The sequence below is a fragment of the Haliaeetus albicilla genome, chromosome Z (assembly GCF_947461875.1).
Source record: "Haliaeetus albicilla chromosome Z, bHalAlb1.1, whole genome shotgun sequence".
Classification (NCBI taxonomy): Eukaryota; Metazoa; Chordata; class Aves; order Accipitriformes; family Accipitridae; genus Haliaeetus; species Haliaeetus albicilla.
This window is the reverse complement of record NC_091516.1, coordinates 19,633,217-19,658,770: the sequence shown is the minus strand read 5'-3', so window position 1 is coordinate 19,658,770 and position 25,554 is coordinate 19,633,217. Positions and strand designations below refer to the sequence as shown.

General features: G+C 35.7%; 1 protein-coding gene across 26 annotated transcripts in view; it reads left to right on the top strand.

Moving 5' to 3' along the window:
• PTPRD (protein tyrosine phosphatase receptor type D) overlaps positions 1-24,833 on the top strand; it is a 1,298,969-nt gene extending 1,274,136 nt beyond the window's left edge. For all 26 annotated transcript variants that reach the window (XM_069776173.1, XM_069776170.1, XM_069776168.1 and 23 more), the window contains 7 exons: positions 5,760-6,045; positions 6,524-6,702; positions 7,944-8,070; positions 9,060-9,185; positions 13,584-13,738; positions 17,934-18,069; positions 20,474-24,833. In XM_069776173.1, coding sequence (XP_069632274.1) covers positions 5,760-6,045; positions 6,524-6,702; positions 7,944-8,070; positions 9,060-9,185; positions 13,584-13,738; positions 17,934-18,069; positions 20,474-20,542 — 1,078 coding nt within the window. In that variant the 3' untranslated portion in view covers positions 20,543-24,833. The remainder of the gene's footprint in view (positions 1-5,759; positions 6,046-6,523; positions 6,703-7,943; positions 8,071-9,059; positions 9,186-13,583; positions 13,739-17,933; positions 18,070-20,473) is intronic.
• The last annotated feature ends 721 nt before the right edge of the window (positions 24,834-25,554 follow it).

Below are 25,554 nucleotides of genomic sequence, written 5' to 3'. Positions count from 1 at the left end.
GGATTCAAGGGAAAATTTGGAATCCTTCAGTAAATAGTGGATACACAGGGTGGTGAGTGTGAGAGTGACTGAAGATATCACACAAAATCCTTCTAATTAGTTCTACAGAAACCTCCTAGATCTATTTGCAGTGAAAAAACTGTAACTTCAGGTAAATGGCTGTCACATTTTAAAAGAGTGCTCAGAAGTTACCTGTGGCTGTAATATTTGTGGTTTGAGATGTTATTTTCCTTCACTCCATTACATTAATGAACTACTTAAATATCTTTTACTTTCATAGTGCAACATGGTACATCTTCCTCCACTGCTAACATGTAAATTATTTCTAACACTTTTGAGCTATCAGTTAGTGGAGTTGCTTTACATTATGCACTTCCACAGCTACATTCCTGTATTTCTTTGAAGCTATGTAGGAGTCCTTCTGCATTTCTGTAAAGTTCTGGCTCATGACAGACCTGGATTTAAAGTCAGGTGAGGGGATTTGAACCACTGTAATGGAATGACTTTGTCAGAAGTGTCTCTTAAAACATTTCTGTTTTGTTTTGTTGAACATTACTAATGCTACATTTTTATCCTGCATGGAAAACTTAGCTTTTAAAATTATTTTAATAAACAATTATTCCCTGTACATGGGATTTGTTAGAGAAATTTCTTGGAGTTTTGATTCTGTGTATTTTAGTATTTGAGAGTTTGTTTGTGTTCATGTTACAATCTGGCAAGACAGCTTCTTGTGCTTGATATCTCCAGAGCTGAACTCAGGATTAGGTGAAGAACAGATTTACGTCCTGAACATTATAACACTTCTGCAACCTCATATTAGAAAAACTTGGGCCTAAATCTGGGGCAGTTATATTTGAAGAATTTATGGTGATGGCAGAATTCTGAGAACATACAGACTGAAACGAAAATCTTCATAAGGCTTAGTAAAGGAAGAAAGATCTAAGGCTGACTTTTGATTTGTGAGCCTCCTATGCTTTTGCCAGCTATCTATGAAAACCCTGAGGAGCACTAGATTGAGCTTTATCTACTTGTAGTGAAATCTCCTGTTTTCTGATTTTTTTTTCTTACCTTAATCTTTTTAAGAATCTTTATATGACTTTAATGACAAATATTGTTGCTTCCATGGATAGCATAGAGATGAAGAAAACACAATGGCTAAAGTCTGTTGTTCAGTGAAGCATTATACCTAAAAATGTGTTGTATACCATACTTGATTGCTGGTATCCAACAATAACCACAGTGAGAAGAAAAGAAAGTCATTGCGCACTTGCAGATCAATTCTCAAAGGTCTCTTATAAGCTGGTACCAGAATTCTTGAAGCAGTCAGGTATCTCTTCTAAATTGTAATTTAAATTTACCTCTTTACACAAAGTCTTTATGCTATTTCAGTCAGATGTATCCCTTCAAAAGGATGTGCAATGGTTTCATAAGGGCCTTTTTTGCTGCTTCCTGGACAGAGGGGTGATTTTCCACTGTGTTCTAATTTCCTAACAGGAAAAGGAGAAAATAATCTAAATATTGCCCTTGTCAGAACTACTACAGAATTTCTGTGGGATTGGAATCTAACTAATCATATGAAATTCCTTAGTAAAATCCAGGCATTTTTATATGTTTCCCATATCACAAGCAATTTTATGTACTTTCAGTTCATAAATGCAAGCTTCATTCAATCTGAAACTGTAATATTCAATAAAATTTTCCCCTGATATGAGTCAAAAATGTCTTAAATGATTTTTGGTCCATATTTTACTGTCTTTGCTTCCAATTAAATGATCTGTGAATACTGGCAATTACACTGCCTTCCTTTGCCAAACCACTGAAGTATCAGTAAAGGGTCATCATTTAAACAGCTACAAATTAATCACAAAAGCCAACCTTTAACACATCCATACAGTGATTTTAATGCGGAATGGCCCCCTTATGCCTCTTAATTTTTCTTTCTGTGAATTGCAGCTGTGTTGCATCACAGGACATTAAACATGTTTCAGCTCATGGGACTGAGTCAGTCATTTTTTTAGAAATTGAAAACAAATGTTATAATAGGATAAATGGTAATATCTGAAGCAATAACAGTTTCCTAGTAGGCATGCCTATTTAGTAGATTGCTTAGGTTTTCAGCTTGTAAACTTAACAGTATCTTTCACTGGCTGAAATGATTTTTTTTTTTTTAATTGTAAGTTTGACAGTAACAAAAAAAGACGCAAACAACAAAGACAGGAAATTCAATAACAAGTGTAGAATTAATTTGTGAAATTATTCTCACTAGCTAAATTATCATCTTTAGCAGAAAGTAGATAGGAAAATTTTTTTGATGTTCCAGTGGCATATTAGTGAAGATTCGAACTGTATGGCTTCCCAGCAGTGTATCAGCACCATATTAAGTCTGTATGACAGCAGAAAAGAAGGAGAAACAGGGAATAAGGATATTTTCTTGCTTTTGTATAGGAAGCTATTGGAGTTTGGAGTTAGGCTGTGTGTGGGGGCAAGGAGGAAGGAAGTTAAAATATTCATAGCATTGGTTCCATTTTTACCTGGAAACTGAAAAGGGTAGTCTGGTAGACACATGGCTCATTTATAATTGCTAGAGTTGGAATGTCCTGAACACCTTAAAGTAGTAAAATATCTTGGATAAAATGATCCCGAGAGGAGTGTGTCAGGAGCCCAGTGGAGCCAGATGCCTCAATAAATGTAGTGTGTCAGCCCCTCCATCCTTATCATTAAAACATTGGTGCATAGTAATGTGTTTTGGTCTGATGTCGTGATCTTCATAACCACTGCATAAACCTGTAAACTAGCAAATATCTTCTATGGTTCAGTATGCTTTGAGTTTGCTCGTGGGAAGAATAAATACATAAATGGTAATACAAGACATGAAGAGAAGAAATGGAAACTGCTCATTCCAGCTGAAGGTGCAAGCTTTTAACTGGGTTGGAATTTTGCAGTTGTGGTCTGCACGTACCAGTGAACCTTTTAACGTTTGATCTGAAAAATGGCATATCCAGTTATAAACAGTGCTGGAACATTAATTCATTAATACATGATAGGAAAGAGAACCATATTCTAAACTACCGAGAACATCTGTACTGTCAAACCTTATTTCTCACTTGGCCAGTACTTGTTAGGCTGATAAAAACTGAATGCGAAGAGGTATCATTTAAGGAATGGTTTAAAACTTTATATAAACCAATCTGACATACGAATGTGTGCTACTTGTTGGGATTTCTTTGGAATAAGAAAAAAAATAGCAATAGTGAGACAATTTTCTGAGGTTTTCTCCATTATTATTTCCAACGTTAAGGTCACTAAGGTTTCCTGGAATGCAGAGCTTTTTTTATAGAAGGCAAATGAACTCCCATTTAGCTAGGATAGGCATCATTTCATTTCTCTGTATATTTTCTTCGTCTACAACTTCCATTGATCAATATCATTGATTGGTAAGTTTTCTTAAGCTCAGAATATCGATTCATTATTGCCAGAGTGGCATCTAAGGAAGTTGAGATTGATGCATTTGGTCTGTTAGCAGAAGTCCTCAGCTGTTTGAAGGGGATCTGATTCTGGGAAGAGTAATTGGTGGCAAGAATATGTGATTAGCAATATGTAAATATGGAATCTTAGAAACAAAACTTAACCTCTTGTGAGAGTAAAGCATCTTTCTGCTCTGTACTTCTTTCAGATTTGGTTGTAAGTAAATGCAGTTTGCTGGTAACTGACAAAGATTCTTAAAGCGTCATACAAGATATAGAAGTTTAACCTTAATTATCAATTTCAGGATGGACTTACGATATTTAATATCTCATGAAAATATAGGAAATGTGAGGAAATCTTGGGTTTTATATAATCGTCCTCTAGAAGCTGTGTTGTAATTAGTTTTATTTCTTTCTCTCTCTTTTCAAGAAATGGCAGTTTGTGGTGTTCTTAAGTATCCTTAACTTAGATAATGTCAATGTCTTGAGTGTTTATAAACTGTTGCTTACTATACTACTTACTCCATTTCATGTCACTAACTGAAAACAGTTAAGCATTTAGAAGACCAGAAACTATCATTCATTGTCACAGACATGAAGTGATCCCAGATATAAAAATGATACCAAAACCCATTATATTTTACACTTGTGCTTTATATAGCTACACGTATGCAAATAGTTTAAATCAAACTACATAAAGTTCAGTCATATATATGGCTGCAAAAAGACAGTCATCCATCTGAAGTTTTGATTCAGTACAGTTGATGCCCAAACACCTCCATAAAAGAATTCCTGTAGAGATTTTAGGAAATATGGCTCCATTTAGCACACAAGTTGCATATTCAGACCTTCAGTATATTTTCTGTCTTGTTTATTCTGTAGTCTTTTTCATATTCCTTCTACATCATTCTGTTCAGTTATGCCACATGTGTAATAAAGGATCATGTATGACTAATAGTAATCACATCAAGATGAGAATGTAATTCTCTTTTTCCTTTCCTGATTGTATAATGTTGTCCTCAGGAGTTATTAAAGGTAACACATGCATGTAACTGACAACACCTTTAAGACAGGGAGGGAATGACTGAAATTCCTTGAAAGTCTGGCACATTTTGACAGCAGGTATCATAAAAATAAACTGCTGTTAAGTAGATCTATTACTGAGACAGGTTTAAATCTCTTAGATCAAGTGAATATTTCATGATCAAGGTTTATTCCTGTGTCAAGCTCACAGTAGCTCACCCATGTCTTCTTCTACCCTCAAGTCCCACCAAAGAGGGAAAAGCAACCTTCTAGCTCAGAGTTGTTCATGAGGAATCCCTTACTGTGCAGAGAGCTAAGAAGTAGTAGTTTCTTTGGCCTCAACAGGATTGATGTGAATTCCCTTCAGCTCTTGCCTAAAACCAACAACGGACTTACTTAACTCAGAACCTGTGAGGAAGCAGTAACTTTGCCTCTGCCTGAAAAATATTACTCAGCAGTCTGGACATTAATTCAATGCTGTGATTTCAAGCTTTGTCTCTAAGCATATGTTAGTCCTTTTATAACCTGTCCTTTGAAATAATGTGACAACTGAGCATCCTGGTCCAGGTTCTGGCCATTCCAGATCTTTCTTACATTTTCCTAGAGATGCAAGACAGACATTGGAGTGGCCAGCTGGGGATTTCCCCAGCCTACAGGTAGCACAGGTAACTAGGCATGGCTCTGCATTGCAGAGAGTAACAGTGTAGCCTGGCTAAGTGAAAAAGCAGAGGACAGAACAAACTGTGTTAACAGGAGGAGCCTCACTGACAGAGTTGGGCGAGGGATAGAAAGTTTACCTCCAAAGGACAATAGAAATATGTAAGACTCATTTTCTGAAACATTTTTGTTTGCCAATAAATTCACCTCTGTAAACAGAATAGCAACAACAGCATGCTTGAGTTAGAAATCAAGCTACAAATAAAGCTTGAATTCTTAGAGGATTAATCATCTCCAGTAATTTCCATTTTTAAGAACATACATTTCTAGTACATGTTGCAATGTGTTTTATTTCTATTATAGTCAAGCCTGCAACTTGCAAGACACGAAGATCTCATATAGAAGCATTCCACATTCTCAATTGCTTGTAATGGGTGTTAAAGGAGTTTACTTATTTCAGGGCACTAACCTCTTTCATAAAAGCTGATGTTCATACTCAGAAGAATGTGCTGTTCAAACCAGTGTTACAAAACTTTAAAACTTGAATGCCATAAAAGTAAGCACAATGCATGGACTAGTCCTTCATGTTTTCCCTCCTGTGTTCATTTCTTTTAGTGCTGGAGTCGGCAGGACTGGCTGTTTCATTGTGATAGATGCCATGTTAGAGAGAATAAAGCATGAAAAGACTGTAGATATTTATGGCCACGTAACTCTAATGAGAGCACAGAGGAATTACATGGTTCAAACTGAGGACCAATACATCTTTATCCACGACGCACTGCTGGAAGCAGTGACATGTGGAAATACCGAAGTGCCAGCCAGAAATTTGTATGCATATATCCAGAAGCTGACACAGATAGAAACAGGCGAGAATGTCACAGGAATGGAACTGGAATTTAAGGTACTGGGATTTTATGTTGTGGGGAACCAAAAACAAATGGTGTAACACTTAGTCCTGCTCTGTCCTCCAGTTGTTCCCAGTAATCAAAAGATAAGACATCAGCAGGCTAAAATTTTATATTAGGAAGACAATCCTTTGTAAAATGTACAATTCTATCTTCAGTTGGTGTCCAGAAAAGAACTGTTCAGTGAGGGTAGTTTAACCCTGCTGTTCCTTTATTGTTTCAATAGCTTGAAATGTTTGTGTAATGGTTTAATACTCAGATTTGTCCATATGCATTAATGGAGCAGACATTAAACATTTATAAGGTGTTAAAAGAAGCTTTACAAATATTTAGGTAATGCAATAGAATATGGAAAAGTAAGCATCTGAAATTGAAATTATTCATTAATGGATAATGAGCAGAGATCATCAAATCTGATAGTATCATTTGGTGTTGTTACATCTGGCCTTAATTCTTTTAATTTATTTTCAACAGCGTCTTGCTAGCTCTAAGGCTCACACTTCAAGATTCATCAGTGCCAATCTTCCATGTAATAAATTCAAAAATCGCCTTGTCAATATTATGCCGTATGAGTCTACAAGGGTATGCTTGCAGCCAATCCGAGGAGTAGAAGGGTCTGATTATATTAATGCCAGTTTCATTGATGGATACAGGTACTAATGTTGATGTGTTCTCATGTGGACTGTTTTAAAAGTTTACAAAATTATTTATGTAATTACATTGAAAATAACAAAATTTAGTATTGAAATTTAGTATTGTTTATTATCTATGCATGCCATGTTTGATTGGGTGGAGTTTTAAATATTAATAAAAGGTTTAGATTTTCACCCATGCAATACAGGAAAATTCTGTCTTAAACATTATATTTTTACCTACCTTTAAACCATTGAGAATTCCCAGTATGTTTTACATGCTGAAAGTTACTGAGATTTTAAGCACATTTGTGATTTGGAACTTCTGTTTCTTCACAACTGTTCTGCTTAAAAAGATACATAGAAATAACATTCAGGAAATACAGTCTCTATGTCCAGGTGATAACCTGTGATCTTGGAAAACTGATTAAGACTAGACCTAGCCACCGAAAGCATTTTATACATAAACAGTTGTGTAACACACCAGCATCTTCATGACAACACGGAGCAATATGCCCTCAGCTGACTTAAGCAGCTGGTAGAAAAAGGCATAAAAGAGAAATGGTATAGTTTCCCTAAGGCAGTTTAGGTGTACCTGAGTATCCATATCTACAGAGATCATTTTCTGAGCGTCTGCTCATAAGTGGAAACAACATTCATCTCCACTGTCACCCACAAAGGTGTTTCTGTTGATTGAAAGAAGTAAGAACAACATGAACTGGTCATCATCTTATAAAGCTGCTGATTCAGAGGCTTTTAACAGCTTGGTGGTAGCTTCCACTAGTAGGATATTAAGGCCTGGAAATGTGGTGCACTCCATTCCTGAATTTTCTTCCTACCTTACTTTTGCTGGAGGCATCAGACTGTTGAAAAGGAGTTAATAAAGAAACTCCTGGATGCTATAATTCCTCAACTTAATAGATTGTTAGACAGTTATTTCTGCAAAATGAACCAGCACAACTAAGTGTTTCTTAAGTGCTTTTTACAGCACACAAAATTGAGCTATTAGAGTTGCATTAAAATTTAAATAATAATGATAAAGACATACATCATAATAATATCAGAGTAATTTCCCTCTCAAAGTTCTAAAAATAAAAAGCCATAGTTTGATTAAACATTCATAATAAGGTTTTAATGTGCTTATTATTAATAGTATATAATTTTTTCCTCTAGATAATGTTTACATATAAACAGAGAACATGTATATCAATTCACTTTTTTGATTAAAATATTTTTCTTCATTTACTTTTTCTTCAACATAGGCAACAAAAAGCTTACATAGCTACACAGGGTCCTTTAGCAGAAACAACTGAAGACTTCTGGAGAATGCTCTGGGAGCATAATTCTACAATTGTGGTCATGCTCACTAAGCTACGAGAAATGGGCAGAGTAAGTATTGCTGTAATATTCCTTTACTAAAATGTTTGTTATAATGATTTTTTATTAAAATATGTCATTGTTATGGGAGTATCCAAAGATAAGGGTGAGGATTTAGGTTCCTTCTCCTTTTGAAACATCGGTGGCATTGCTGATCACCAGGTGTAAGGTTTTCCAATCAGTAGATGTGATGCAATAGACAAGCTAGACAAGGCATTTTGTTGTGGGACACACCGAGATTCAGCAACTGAGTTTGCATGTTGATATTCCGAAGTATGCAGAGACAACATTGCTGTCTATTGAAAAATGAAGATTTCTTATTTGGAAACTTTTGCAACATCTGTTTTTAACAATATTAAAAGAAAGTGTGGTGGTTTTGAGATATGAATGTCTTCTGTGTGTTCATAGCGCTGAACTTTAAAGTTTCAGCACCCAGTTTACAGTCCTAAACTCATTAAATTGCCACTTTGTGTAATGGAAAGAATAAAGCAGTTTTTACTATCTGGACAGGATTACATCAAGATAAAGCCAGTATGTGATAAGTGAAGTCTGAGTAAGACCATGTATCTGGGGAATAGAGATGATTCAGGACATGACTAGTGAAAGGACATGACTAGGACATGACAGAGTCTTGACGGTGGCCAGGGGGACTTGCTTCAATAGGGAAGAAGAAAGAAAACTGAAGGTGGCCTCAAGATTTAAATTCCATTCTGTATTGAAAATTAGGCTAGGGACAGCAGTTGTCACTGATAAATAATAGAACTGAGCAGAAGTATAAGTGAGTTCAGATATACAGTGACCAGAGAGAACCCCATGGCGATGCAATATTGGAGATCATTTTTTATTGTAGGTATGGAACTTCATGTTCACAGCAAGACAAACAGTTCATGTTCCTGTCACTAATGGCACTTGCCATGAGTATTACACTTATCTGAGTGAAAAAAGTTTTATGGTAGTGCTCTTGAGTAACAGGAAATGTATTTTGCTTCGTTATTTTGTAGGAAAAATGCCACCAGTACTGGCCTGCAGAGCGCTCAGCCAGATACCAGTATTTTGTGGTAGATCCAATGGCAGAGTACAACATGCCACAGTATATTCTAAGGGAATTCAAGGTTACAGATGCAAGGGTAAGTTAACATAGCATTACACCTGTTAACATAAGTTTAAAAGAAAATGTCAATTTCTTTCTTTCCCTCCTTTTTTTTTTTTTTATATAGTTTTATTATTACTAGAAAAACCCTAGGAGTGTACTTTCTACAAGCAATAAACAAAAAGCAGATAAAGTTATTATTAAATAGATGCCTTTGTGTAAGAACAGCTGACTTTATTCAGATATAACATCTGGGCAGCACTGCTTCATAAAGTCCTGAATAACTATTTGTGCTAAAATACATTAGGTGATTTGAGGACCATTTTCCCTTTTTTCATTTTTGAGGGCAATTTTTGTCACTTACAGCTGTAAATATGTTGGTTTGCGCCAACCTCTAGGCTGAGTGAGTAGGAAGGTTAATACATTGAGATTTAAAAACTGCAGAGCAAATAGCATTCATAAGAAAAGCTTAACAAGCTTTGCACATTATAATTTGATTTTTGGCATAGCACGTTTTCAGCACTCCTGTGTATCTGCAGAGTAGATACATGCAGCTGTGACCCTAGCATCCTCATTTTCATACTGCACTTCTTATCTGAATTTCTGAGTCCAAAACTGAGCACTGATCTAAGATTAAGTGTACATAAACTTTAAATATATATTTGGCATTTATCAGACTTCTGATTTCTAGCACTTTAGTCTACATAGCAGGAAAAATTACTGACAGCCTCTGCTTCTGTAAGCTTTGTAGAATACTATTTGTTCAAGCAAAATAGCAGGATGTACGGTCCAGGAATAACATGAGTGATTACTCAGAGTTGCCTGTCAGCATCCAAAATACTAGACTTTCTCACAGTTAGCTAGACTGCTGCTTTTAATGTTTGCTTCAAGTAAAATTAGGTATTACTGACAATTAGCTAGACAGTATTGTCACTAACCAAGTCAGCATATGAACATTTTAATTTGGCAAATGAGACTTAGGTGTGTGTTTTTGAAAAGAAACCGTGGACACCCTGGACCTGATTTTCGTTCTGTTTGAAATCTAGTAAGGATCACATGACTCATAGCTTCTTTAAGCCTATTTGTGCTTAACAAAATTGTAGAAGAACAGGCTCCTAACATTTGTCTTTAACCACAGTTGTAAGCATAGACAGTCAAAGCCAATTTCACTACAACTGTGCTGAGAGTTTTCATAGATCATCTGTTCCATCTCAAGCTGGAAGAGGTCTTATGTGACATACATAGTTCACCAATCTCAGATCACAAAATAACAATAATAACAAAAAGCCACAGATGTAGTTGAAGTGAAGTGTCTGCAAACAGTATATATTTCCAAAAAGTTCTTTCAAGAGTTTATAATGAACTAGTCTATTTATGAAAGTCTGTTTACTTACAGCTAGCAAACCAGTTAAAAGTCTGAAAGGGTCGAATAACTTAATTCGCCAGAAATAGTGTTATTGGACTTGATACGCCTCTTTTAAAAAGTGTCAAGCATACATGCAGCTTGGCAGTCCTGTTGTGACATTTTACCATCACATATCATCGCTTCTCAAGTTCTAAAAATCTCTTTACCTTGATGGTCCAAATTTTGTTAAAAAATGCACTGGCAAGCTCCCAGGCCCATCTTAAATTTTCTAGATGTGCTGGGAAACTATAGCTCCTTCCAAATTTACTGGAAGCAGTGGGGACTACTTACCAAAATGTACTTTCTAGTTTTCCTGTAGTTAGGCTTTGATGGCTGTCACACCCGGTAATTGAGACCATCTAACTAAACTGTTGTATTCAAAGAAGAGTAAATGCTGCAGTGGTTTTAACCAGCCTCTCTCCCTCTTATCACCAAACCCATCTGTAATGTTAGGATATTATCTGTGCTCTGGCAGAGCCAAGCCAGCCAATTATTCCCCAGGGACAAGAAAAGAAGCACAATGCCATTGTAGGTGTCAGCATCAAGTGTCTGGTGTGGAACTCCCTGTTATTTCTGAAACTGAGCTGTGAATTGTTGTAAGGTGAAATTGACCTCTGTAACTGTTTCAATCTACTGCTTCTCACTGCTTTATACTCACTTTCTCTGTAAACTCCAGAGGTCAATATGTTGGGGCAGTCTCATTTAAGGCTAAACTATCAGTGATGGCTGTAAGAGAGTATTATAAATTCTACAGCCTCATCAAAAGACAATTAAATATCCCCTGCAAGGAGCAAGAAGAAATCCAGTCAGCCATTCAATGGGATGATACATTAAAAGCCCTCTGCTGCATGTAGGGATCTGAAAGTTTGTATTTTGATAACTAGCTGTGCAAACTGTCACAATATTTGAAAGTAAAGATTTTAATAAAGTTTGGCATTTGTATTTGGACTGCTATTGGCAAGCATCTCACTAAAAGAAACCAGCACTGTTTATAATGTCAGTAGCAGAGGGAACTGTGTAAGAAACTCCAGATCAGTTCCCAATCTGCTTTAATGCTAGTCTAACATCAGACTATCTAACATTGCTTCTGTGCTCATTAAATAGCATTAAATAACAAAAGTTATTGCCATTAAAACTATGTCAGAACAGTTTTCACAGACTTGCACTGGATTATTGAGTTATTATGATCATGAAATATAACAATTTAGACAACATTAGTTGATTTTATTGTAGCATAATTCCTATCAGGGTCAGAAGAAGCTGAAGAGCTTCCATCTCCTTAACCAACATGTTGCAAGTGAGTCAGACTTAAGGGTTTCTTTCTTTACTTTAGAAGAATAGGAGGTTATTTTGGAGGAAATCAACCTGTTGTTTTGGTTTCTTGATTAATTAATGTCACGTGTCTAAGGTTATCTGAAGGATTCAATTTCATTATGTCTTCTTGAGGGAAAATGGGATCACAGTGACCACTATGAGAGAAGGCTGCATTAACAAAAGGTCATTTTGGTCGGAAATGTTTAGTTCTTTGTGTTGATGCCCAGAAGAAATAATATCGGGTAAATGTTTTCGAACAGATTTTTTTTCTTTTAAGTGTGCAAAAACATTCCACAGAAATAGACTACTAAATTGTCACAGTGGTCTAGTGGGAATATGAGAGATTGTAAGTCAAAGAAATGTATATGTGTCCTCTCATGGAGCAGTGGCTGGCAAATACACCCATTTTCTGTTTACTCCTCTGACACATGGGAGGCAAAACCCTACAGTACCAGAGGAAACATGAAAGCAAAGTATTGGTTTTCCTTTAGTTATTTTTAAAGTCACTTCTCTTTCATTTCAAAGGTCCATAATAGCTGAATGCTTGTGGTAGAAAGAAGAAAAAAAAATATTTTTCTTGCCTCCAGCATAACTTGGTTTTTTTGGGGGGGATCTCCTATAATCGTTTCAATTTTTCATGAGTTTCACTTAGTAGAAGACTATTTTGAAGACATGCAGGGTGGGTGCTTAGGAAACAACATATCCAGAGGCTCTAGTTCACATCAGTAGCTCATGTGCTCATGCTTTTATGCCAATGCTTCTAAACATTTCAGCTGTGCAGATTGACAGTGTCAAAATCATCAAGAACCTTGTCTGAAAATTCAGAACAAATTTACTTCACCGATTTGCATTGTATTTCTTCTATTTATGTGTCCTGACCATTTATTCATTAAATAGGCATACAGTAGAAGTTGGCATTTAATACTTCCAGTGGCTTCATTATAAAAATAACCATGATGCAGTATTCTGCAGTTTTAAACAATCCTGTTAGTATTCCTAACCAAAGGGAATGAACAGCTTCAGCTGACTTGTTTTGAGAGAGGAAGCCCTTCTTGATTTTTGACTGAGTCCCAGGTGTTAATGAATGAAATTAAGATAATTGAAGGGAAGTTTATGGTTTGTTAAAAACTGGCTTGTCTTGACCCATCTTCTTCCAGGCAAATGTCCACCTCATGGAAAGGACCATAGTATTAGAGATACCATCTGCAAAGAGGGCAATGACTAAACGTATCTTTATCAGTGATGATATTCCTGCCATGCAGTAGATGAGCATATCTAGGAAATGGAGAGTCAGATTGGATGGCCTTATTCTACCTGTTCTATATGTAAAGCAATTCGCAGTCCACAGGATTCAAAATATAACTCTACTAAAAAAATCTTACAGCCTGTTGAGATTGTTATGTCTTTAGCCTCAGACATGCTTTTTACACAGGCAGAATATCAGACAACTCTCCTATCCAGTGCAGAAGGGAATCTATACAGTGTTCTTAATGAAACCAATGTGGGCTGGGCCAATGCGTCCAAAAGCACCAGTGAATGTGTCCAAAAGCACCAGCCAGTACTGCAGTTGAAAGAGTCTTCATAAACACAATCTTAGCTGTTCCCCACCTCATCTCAATGTCCTTGTTTTGTAATGGTCTTTCTGGTTGTTGGCTGACTGACTTCCAGCTGCTGGAACATGCTTTTGGAATACCTTATTTGTGTCTTTTCTTAAAGGATGGCCAGTCCCGAACAGTGAGGCAGTTCCAGTTCACTGACTGGCCAGAACAAGGAGTGCCAAAGTCTGGAGAAGGATTTATTGACTTCATAGGACAAGTGCATAAAACAAAAGAGCAGTTTGGTCAGGATGGACCAATTTCTGTTCATTGCAGGTAAGTAAACAAAACCTCAAAACAACTCATGTGCAGATTTGTTTTTTTCTAAAGTTGATTGCTGATTGCGAAGGTGTATATGTAAATGGAATTTCATAGGTGAACTATCAGCAAATGTAATCAAATTGAAGATCTAAAAAGGAACACATAGGACTGCTTTATGAAATGGGGACTGTTCTGATATCCCATTTACCCAGAAAAGGTTCTTCTGCAATATGTGGAAGCACGTGAGTTTTTTCTTCACTTAAAAATGTGTCTAATGCAGGGTAAAAACAGTCTGGGCAATGCTACACACAAAAAGCAGTAGGAAGAGCCTTATGACAGGCTGCTATATCTGATACTATTTTTCCACTGGTAATTAAAAGTGAGGCTGTTATGTTGATGGTAATTATTAGCTGTAAATAAGCTAGTTACACCTCAGTAGGAAATTAGTAGCAATCAAGATAAGACAAATAGAAATGGTACCTATGTCAAGAAAGGGAAAGGAATAGAAAGCAGTGTTTAGAAACTTTGCCTGTCAAAAAATCATTGAGGTTTGGATTGGTGAATTCTAACTTCAGAATCTACTGCCCATTTTTTGATGTGATGAATTCCCTCAGTTCCTTTACAATTGATATGCAGATGAAAACAGCTTGCAGGGTGTGTAGGAATAATCCAGGGTGGGCTTTTTTAATATTCTTGTATTTTTTATTTATTTTCTCTACAGTGTTCTGGAGTCTATAGCAGATGGCCAAAAATAATGTCTTTATCTTTTATCTCTTATTTAATAAATTGTTTTCTATAAATTCCAGTAGGATTTTAGATACTCATTTTTGCAGCATTAAATTATTTTTTAGTAGATGAAACATCATTATTTATATAACAGAGATGCAAAATACTGATATGGGTTCCAAGTCCTTCCTGCAAGCCAAGTAATGCCCCAATACTAGCACGAAGACAAAAAGAACAAGTTTACTAGAGCTTATGAATATACAGAGGGAGAGAGATTCCTATCCTTCCAAAGCCAGGAGCAACGAGAATTTGTTAAAACACCAGTGTGTTTTAAGAGAGTTTCTTATGCTCCCTGAATCTGAAAGACTGAAAAAATAAATGTATTGGACTACTTGAATCATACTTTTTTTGTGTGCCTAAAAACTTTTTTGGCCTGCTAAGGAGAACAGCATTGCAGAGCAGTGTTTGGGATTCATTTAACAAGAAAAAATGAAGGACAACCATGATAAGAACATACCCTATTTTTCCTGATATTAATGAGTTTTGAGAGCAGAGGAGTAATAAGCAATATTTATGCCTTTATGCAGACATACATAAGAAAGCAGAGTGATGGTATTCTTCTAAATTCTTTGTATGATGCAAACTTGTCCACTTGTGACTGCAATGAATTACTGCTTGCAGTAGGTTATGCATCCGTTCCAAATGAGTGTGATCTTTCATGCTGAAATTATGGAGATTTTTACCATTGATTTTAGTAGAAACAAAGTCAAATCCAGTATAATTCATCATGGTTTGGTCTTTAAATGTCTTATCATCATTGTAACAACAATTTAGAGATTGGTCATGCTAATCATCATTATCAATGTTAGTCATCTTACATGAATATGAAATATACCTAGCAAATTAGCAAGTTTACTTGTTTTTTTCAGGATGCACAAGATCCTGGGTACCTGCACTTTCCTACTCTTTGTGTAATTATTGTAATAATTACTCCAGTTTGTACCAGAATGAGTTATCAAGGATTTCTCTTGTACAGAGAAATTCTTCAAATGACAAATTCCAATGCCACTTCCCTATGGTTTCCTTCCTATTTTTCTCAAGTTTGCTTTCTCTGTTACCCAGTAAAACCCTGCCACGCACAATTTTAAAATGTTGTCCTTCCCTGGCATTTTTACAAATAGACTGATGTGTTACAATTTTAAAATTTCTAACCTCATGAGGCAGTTAGTTAAAAAATAGCTAAAAACCCAAAGGACCGTTCACCTTGAAGCAAAATTTTCACTTCAACCAATTTTAGATATTTATAGTCTTGTCATTGCAGCTTTTAGCTGGAGAGTAAGGAAGACCACTCTTTCCCAGCATGCATTCAAGATACATTTTTAACAACAAACTCTCTCTAACAAAAACACCAATGCTTCCTCATAGATCATTGAAGCATCCTAACTTTGGTTCCTAACTGTTTAAACTTTGGTGACTCAGACTACATAATGAAGTAGTGACTTCACTATTTACTAAATTAAGGATTCTTTAAAACCTATGTTGCATTGCTTCATTAAATGTCATGGTAGAACTCTGCTCTTTGGCTTGCACTGAAAGAAATCAGCTGATCATTAAAATGCTACTGGTACTGATGTGGATTTCCATCATTCTTTAGAAATCCTAAGCTTCTTCTAATAGGAATTGATACAACATTAAAATATGCTTGCCACTGTCAGGGGAACAGGGTCCATTTCCTACAGACTTTACTAAAATATTACACTTGATGGCTAGTTAGGATTTGCAAGCATTGAGATCTTTCCATATTAGTCTGTCTTCCTCATTAAGTAGCTTCTCCAGATACTTTTTCATTTCTTAAGAACACAAGACAACAAATTAATTGGCTCCTTTTGCTGAATTAAAGAGTTCTGAGTAGTTTTTTTAAAATAATAAAAATGTGACTAATGTGTGAGGCTCGAAGTGTTCACACATATTTAGAAAATCATACTTTTTTGTGTTGGATATCTTTAAATAGTTGAGCAGGAGCAGGGAGAATGGAAAATGGTTATCTGCCTTTACTCTGCTGGTCACTTTCTGGGCTAGTTGCTTTAGATGACACTGTTGTCAGCTCTATAAAGTCCAAGCAGGTTCCAATACTATTTCTCCAGGATTTTTTCAGCATGTTTCTTAAGCATTAGCTTTCTAATTTACCGCATCAGGGAAAGGAGACCTTACACTCCAGTTGCTCTAGATGTCCAGGACCATTGTCATTACATATAGGTAAACCAGCACTTAGAGCATGATATTTTGTCAAGTCGTGTCTCAGTTGTCCTTTGGCTCCAGCTCTCCGAAGGCACACAGGTTATGCAAAATTGCTGAATCCAATTGCATATATTTAATAGCCCTAGAAGTGCACTGATCTAGACCAAACACTAAAATACCATCATACAATTTGGACATTCAATTTCCACACTAGTCTTGAGAATTCACTGGATCCCTGTCATAGTCCATATCAACGTTCAGAGTTCTTCAGTCTTTCCCTGCTGTTCATGTTCATCCACTCTCCTGTCTGGTGAATAGGTCTCATAAATCTCCAGCTTCCCAAGTCTATCTGACTAGAGAAAATCTTGTGAAATTATTAGCATTAACAGTGACATGATGGGGTGCTTAATTTCCATGCATACAAGTTCAGACTTGGAAAATCTTTTTTTCTGTAGTTACCTGTCTCTTTGTCCAAGACTCATCCTTATGAATAAGTGATTGTTTAATTTTAATAACTGACAACTATTGGCTTTATTGATTGCAGGAACTTCTATCACTTCTTGGGGGTTTTAGCTAATAAGAGAAACCCAAGACAGAACAGAGAGCAAACAAGCCATATATTCAAAGAAGACATTTCAGACTAATGTGGACAGACATGGTATATGTATATCAGTATTGGAAAACTAAAGATCCTGACTGCCAGACTTGAAAAAAAGCTGTGTCTTAAGGTTTTTGTATATCCATTATTGAAATCACAGTGTGTCTGAACAATTTCAATATTAATTGAAAATCCACTGACAAAGTAGAAGGTAAACTAATTCACTGAAGATGTGCAAAACAGGGCCTGTACATGAATGAGCTAAAGTAAAGCAAGCAGTAAAATACATTTTGGCATCTTTTTCTCATCAATTCCAGCATAGGTCATTGGCAACAAACGGTCTCATTTTCCTTCACCAGGCACTGATTACTCTATATCTGGATGAACAAACCAAGTCACTTTGCAATGAAGACTGGAGAGTCAGGAAGTACTTAGTAGCATGTGAAGTTTGCTTGAGCGCAATTATTCTTCTGAATGCAATGCGGTAGTTTGCTGTGGAATTTTGCTTAGTAAGCCTTTCCCCATATAGAAATCTGTATACATATGGTGTGTTGTAACCACAAATAATTTGTCAGCCAGTTCTTTCAGCATTAACTGTCAATTAACATTCCTTTTTTCCTTTCTTTTTTTTTTCTTTTATTCCAACAGTGCGGGTGTTGGAAGGACTGGAGTATTCATAACCCTGAGCATTGTGTTAGAAAGAATGAGATATGAAGGTGTTGTAGATATCTTCCAGACTGTCAAAATGTTAAGGACGCAGCGGCCAGCCATGGTACAGACAGAGGTGAGCAAGACAGCATTCACATACGATGGGAATGGAAAAGAAGGGGTATTTCCACAGCCAAAATATGCACAGATAGAGACTGTATAAAATGTGCTTCCATTTGTATCTTAAGTTATATGGTGACTATATGACTACAGTGTAAAATCTACCATTAGGGTTCTGCAAGGACTATTTTCTGTTACAGCAGTAGATACTGCAGGCTGGGGAAGAAAAAAATCATTTCAGTAGTGAATCCTAAATTATGGTAGTTGAGGAAAACCATTTTCCAAGAAGCATTACCCATTTTTATTTGAACCTTTGTTTCCTGGCAGAAATGTGTGGTAATAAAGAAGGAGGCAAATTGTTTCTGCAGGTGGATCCACTGATCTTTTTGTTCTGGGAGCAAAGTGTTGTTCATGGCTTCAGACTGACACTGTATTATTTTCATGGTTTTCTTGACTTTGTGTCACCAAGCAAGTGGCTGCTTGGCCTGAAAATCATAATGGTAAATTCAGCATTCAGGAAAACTGTAGCATAAATAATTTCTGTGCTAGCAAGAGTGCCATAGAGAAATAAGGGAGGGATAAGCAGTATCAACTGATTTCCTGGGCCTGGATGCTTGGAACTGTCATGTCATAAAGAATACTTAAACATTTTTCAGTTGTGCTTAATTTCTACCTAAATTTCTGAACTGGAGACTTCAACTAAGCCAGAGCCAATAGGTTAGGAGAACCAAGCAAAATGGTGAGAGAAGGGAAACATTTTAGGTCATACATTTATTTAGTATAATTTGATTGACACTGGCCTTTAAATTAAAGTCTGTGAAATTTAAAATGGTTCCCCAGAGTTTGTCATTTTCCACAAGAAAATTAAACTTGTTCAATAAAAGCTGGGTAGTCTTATTTTTGAGAAGACAACTTCATAAAAACTTACATGAAAAATACAGATACTTATTTTTAATCTTGTCAGTTAGCCAAGTAAATTACTGTGACCAAACCTAAGAATTAATTCTGTTTCTTTTCCATTACCATCTTTCTTCTGGATAAGCAAAATAAAAAATGACTGCTTTCTGTTGTTTTGGTTCCAAGAAATAACTACAGCATACAGAAAACCTATGGTTCTTGGAGCTTACCTGACAAATACAGAGTTCAGCTATGCAGTATATTCTCCCTCCTACTACTTTGACTTATTTCTGTATGCTACCCTTCATCCTCCCTGCTGAAAGCAGAAGTGTTGTGTACTCACTTCTTTCAGGATTTTGTGGAAAACAAATCTCTCATTCAGTAGTATAACCTGCCAGAAAATCTAATCTTTATTCAACAAAGCACTTGAACTCCATGTGGACCACACATACACTTAAAATTTACACATACGTCTAATGCATTCTCCCACTGTTGCAACAGGAAGCAGAATAGACCTGTTAGTGATCACACCACTACATTAAAGCAAACATCTGATGACTTTCCTGGTCTCCAAAAGAATTTTAATTATGCTCTTAACAAGTATAACCCATGTGGGGTTACCACATAGCACTATCAGATAAATAAGCAGACCTTGATATTTTGGATGGCTTTCAGTAGCAATTTCTTTTCTTTTTTTTCTTTTTCTTTTTTAACATTTAAACCCTGAGTGGTAGTTGCAAAGGAGTACACAGACATGCCATTTTAGTCTAAGTGTGTAATATTACATAAATGCACAAAAGGACTGCTGTGTAGGGGTGGGAATAACATGAAATGCCAAATGTTGGAATCACCAGAGGTCTAAGAAAATCTCTCACCACACTGAACTTTTCTCTGCTTCCAGGTATAGGTTGAAATGGAATCTGTTTCATGTTAATAAGGTGCTTTAGCTGCATATTTCTTTCTTAGGCCCTTTTCTTGCCACAAGCCAAGATATTTTCACATCTTCATTGAAGCCTATATTACTGAAACGTCGGGATTCCCTTTGCTTCCTTAACATGATTTTTAACCTCGTGGTTTTCCATATAGCATTCCGTATTAAGGCTGTGATGGATTTTTTCACTTAGTGTGTTGTATTTGCTATAGAGTTAATTGGATATTTTGCTACTTATTTTAAAATACATGGGGGAAAAGCATCTTAGCACACTCCCATAAGAAGAAAGCTTTATGCTGATGTTATATTAATCCAGAATGACATACGGTCAGTAGGTGGGTATATAGTCTCTGCACAAAAAGAAGCTGCATTCTGTGGAAATGTTATTGCATTAAATGAGTATCTATCTTCATCTATTGTAACTCAGACTGGTTTTCTGTTGATGTCAGCAAGAGAATATTGCTGAACTGCAGATGACTCTGTGGTACATTTGTCTGTAGCCACAAAGTATTCAGTCTTAGTTGAAAGAAAATAGAAACCAACCAACAATCTGGCTTTTTGATGATTTTGTTGTCTATCTTTCTTTCTCCAGGATCAATACCAGTTCTGCTATCGAGCCGCACTGGAATATCTGGGCAGCTTTGATCACTATGCAACATAAAAACCCATCACGGATTTTTATTGCAGGCCCTTTAAGATCCAGAGAGCCGCTTCTGAGCCATACTATGTGCTTTAGAAGTACTTCTTAACTCTTAGCTAAGGAGCGATTATTGGGGATATATAAAATAAAATAAAAAAAAAACAAACAAACAAAAATAATGGGGATATATAAAACAAAAAAACAACAAAAAAAACCCTATTCCATGTGGACCAAGAATTCACAGTTTAATAACCTAACCATAATAAAAGAATCCTGACCACTGAGGCGTCTGAAGGATCTCATTTACAGATACCTCAAGGGTTCGACATTGGTTGAAGTTAAAGGGAAGAGGAAATTAATCAGAAAGAATGATCATCTTGTTCAGGATTGCATGCTTTTGCAAAGAGGAATTTTGAGAGAACTGCAGTTCAGTGCAAGATGTTTGTTAAAAGGTTGGGTCCTGGCTTCTCAAACAAAGCGGACTCTTTACTTCAACATCACCCCTTCCCATCATACTGCTCTTCATAACACTTTAGGGAAAATGTGGGAATGTTTAAAAAGAAAGTCCTTGATTTAGTTTTTTAGTATTGTAAAGATACTGCTGACCTGTGCTTCATTTTTAACTGTGTAAACTTTTTCCTTTTTTTAACAAGAGTTTATCATTCAATGAAGTGAATTAAAGAAAAGGTTGCATAACTGTTAATCTTTCTGTTTAAAAAACTGTAGATTTTTTTTAAGCTCTAGAACTGTTATCTGTAATATCGTGCTGTAGAAAGGTTAAATAATTTGAAAATTTGCACATTTTTGTGCAGTTCTATATTTATCTACAGTACCACAATCTTGTTAGTTATTACTTTTACAATTTTGTTTGGTTTATTTTTCTTTAAGAAAATATTCATTGTAATCAGTTAAATCAAAATGGGGCTATTTGGTTTTTTTGGAATCAACAGGGAGGCGCAAAGTATAAAGATGCTGCTAACACACACACACACACGCACACATATTCACATGCACATCCACACCCTCTCTCTTTCTATATATAAAGTATATGTATGTATTACTGTCTACCCTTGTCTAACTCTCTGTATTGTTACAGAGATACAGATAGGTAGATACTCACACACATACACATAAACATATCAATTCTTTCATAGCTGGATTTATCAAAACATTGGGAAAGTTCTTCAGCATACTACAATTATATTAAACTGCTATTTGATCATCTCTGCATTTCCAAGGTTCATAAACTTCTGTTTCAAAGGGAAGTGAGGAATGCACATCATTGATATTTGAACATCATCTCTGTCCCAAATAATACTTTTATCCACATTGCCACTTGAACACACACACACATGCACACACATACATGCACACACATGCACACACGCACACAGAGTATGTGATTTAGGCTTCCAGTGAAGTTCAATATTTGTAACACTATAGTGCAATAAGAAATCATATTATTAAATGTAGGAGGAGTGCATGTGGGAAAGGTCAGTGCATATCCCTTTAGGAGGGGAGAATGTTGTAATATACTAGGTATTAAGATGTTTTAAAATTGTATTCAATAGTATACTGTCTATAGTGTGCGCTATATAATTTACATTTGTCATATGTAACAGGGCAAAGCCAAACACACATTGCTCTGTGAAATCAAACATTTTGTGGCATACAGCTTTGTTTGGGGATGCTGGGTTTTATTTTAATTTCACATTTAGAGTGCCTTATATTTGATGCCTATTTTGAATAGCATTTCTTTAAGTTAGCCTTCATTTGTATTTAGTTCAGTTTGTTCATATCTCTGTTATTCTTTTCAAACATTTTAATACATGTATCAGACAATTTTGAAAAATATGCATTTCCAGTTTCTAATCAAGTATGGATGGTAATAAATGATAACCCAGAACATGTAGGTAGTCAAGGCCCTTTATCTTTCCATATTTCCAATAACGGATCAGCCCAGAAATTAAAAATCTATTTCTCATTGCCTTTTCAAACCCACTGTGTCACTGGTTATAGTGTTATCATTGCACAGATGTAGCAGTACACTAGCAGTAGTTGACATTAGCAGTGCTCATGGATCTTTTTTTATTATTATTTCAGGCCAAGTCCTGCTTATTCACTTGTGTCAACAGATTGCTAAAGTCAAATCATTGCTTTCCGTGGGAGGGTTCATGTAAGGCTAGCAAGACTAAACCCACAGGATATATTTGGGTGTGACACTAGATTTTTCTTCCAGGGAACAACAAAAATTCTGCAAACAGCACAGAGTACTTTTTGAGACTCTTAATAGGATGTCATTTGCATTGACCCTGGTTTCCATCATGCCTTCTGCCATTGTCAGTACATGAGTATCAAAGGAATTCTTTCTTTAGGGTTTCAAATAGGAGCATTGGTATGGCTTGTCAATGTGACCTCAACTTTTTCTTCTTCTTCTTCCACTTTTCCCGCTAATAGCATATAGAAAATTATGAAAGACCAAACTCTAGCAAGCATTGTATTCGAGCACTTTTGTAACGAAAAAAAAAAAATAAAATACAAAAAAAATCAAAACAAAAATATAAATATATATATATATGGAATAGAAGTATTTTAGAAGGCTACCTCAGAATGAGATTCTATAACTTACACCTGAACCAGAGAAGAATGTGCACTATGTTTCTTTTTCTTCTTCTTTCTTGATTTGTATTTTAAAATAATTATTGAAGTGCCAGGTTATGTGGTGTAGTCATGTTCTTCAACTCAAATGTAGGGGATCAGAAAAACACAATAATCTAAAAAGCACCATTTTGGAAACACAGACTAGGGAAGATTATTGCATACCAGATCTGTAAAAGGATCAGAGCATTCTCCCTAGCAGACTGTCTTGTAAGCTCCAAAGAAAATAAGGGAAGAAAAGAAAAAGAAAAGAAAAGAAAAGAAAAGAAAAGAAAAGAAAAGAAAAGAGAAAAGGAAAGGAAAGAAAAGGAAAGGAAAGGAAAGGAAAGGAAAGGAAAGGAAAGGAAAGGAAAGGAAAGGAAAGGAAAGGAAAGGAAAGGAAAGGAAAGGAAAGGAAAGGAAAGGAAAGGAAAGGAAAGGAAAGGAAAGAAAAAAGAAAAGAAAAGAAAAAAGAAAAGAAAAGAAAAGAAAAGAAAAGAAAAGAAAAGAAAAGAAAAGAAAAAAAAAAGAAAAGAAAAGAAAAGAAAAGAAAAGAAAAGAAAAGAAAAGAAAAGAAAAGAAAAGAAAAGAAAAGAAAAGAAAAGAAAAAAAGAAAAGAAAAGAGAAAAGAAAAGCAGAGCCAATTTGTGAGGAAAACTGTTGTACACTTAAATATTCATTTTAGGTTTTATGTTTCTTAAAATAACTGTTAGCATCATTGATGTGCATTCCACTTTCTGTGTTCTTACATATAATCATTATATAGTTAATTTGTGAGCATCTTTGTCTACATATATCATACTTTTCCAAGCTTAAAATTGGTTTCATCAGCATAACCAGTACGGTGCTATTATTTACATTTATATGTGCAGTTATGTCTAATTTTGTAATTAGCTGCAATGGAGAAACAAACCCACAAAATGTATAAAAATGATTTATACAGAAGTTTAATTTAGCTCTTTTTAAAAAAATTATTTGAGTGGTTAGATAGTGGAGAGGATGGCTGGGGGAAGGAGTGGCCCTCTCGGGAGATTTGCACTTTCTATATGTACCTTTGTACTATGCACTGCCCTATTGATTCTACACCCAATAATGTTATAACTTGAACCCATCTGTAAGAAACTGCTTATAAAATCCACTTGTGTATATTTAAATGACACAGAACATGTAAAAAGGAAAAAAAGAATGTTTGCAGTGGCTAAAAAAAAATGCAACTGCTTTTTTCCTTTTATTCTCTCCTATTTTTTTTATTTTTCTTTTTTCTTATTTTCTTTTCCTTTTTTCTTTCTTTTTTTTTTTTTTCTTTTCTTGGTGCCCTGATACTCCACAGATATCGGAAGGCTGCAGGTCTCATCATAACCATCTGTTATGTGGCTTTGCCATTCAAGCTTGGAGTGTCTTTACAAAGATAATAAAAAATTGTGTTCCTTGCTCTTGTTTTGGATGCATAGACTGAAAAATTTAAAAAATTACCTTGTAAAATGGCTTGTTAAAAAAGATACAATTACCTCTAATTAGTAGTACGCATAAATGTTTTACAGAATGAAAGGCGTGCTTTTTATTTTCTTACTTCGTTACATTGGTGGCGAAAGAAAGTCTGTATGAAAATCAGTTCTTTGCTGACACAAGTTCCATTTGTTACAAATGAATTCTAATAAAATGTCAGTGTTATGCAGCCCTGGTCTTCTTTCTTAAGCAGTACTTTTGAAATCAAAACTTGTTTGGTCCCTGTTGGTGATAAAGGAGTTTAATTGGAACTACAAAGCAGTCATTAATCTTCTTAACTAGCAGCTGGACAGTGGAAAATGCATTCTTAGGTTAGCAAATATATATCATCTTCAGCGGCAAATTTTGAGCCAGCATAGGGAAACTCTTTGGCATATATTCCCATAGCTTCATGAATTTAATTGAAATTATCATGCTTTAAATGCCTCAGGAGTTCCTCTTTGTGCTTTAGAAATGTATCATTACACTGAGTAAATAGACTTCTGTCCATTCATAGGTGCAACCCAAAGAGGGCAAAATATCCACATATTTGGGGCAAATTTTGAATTTTCCAGTCCTGCAGATTTGGCAGGTTCTGGAGTAAATCCAAAGTCACTGATCAGAATTCAGTTACTGAAATTGTGGCAAGCAGTTGTGACAGATTTTTGACTCGTTTCTGCTATGCACTGCATGTGCAGCAAGTGCAAACATGGGTCTGTGAAGCTGCTATCCCAATACTGTGCAAGTGTTTTCAAACACTTTGGAAAAGTTTTAGAGGAACACATAAAGCATATTGAGGCAAGCCACAAGGGGCATGGCACAGCAATCTAGTCAAGGAAAACATAAAAGAGTATTGCTCTGTTTGCTTGTTTTGAAAGAGGGCAGGTTCTGTCTTCAAGATTGCTTTGTTA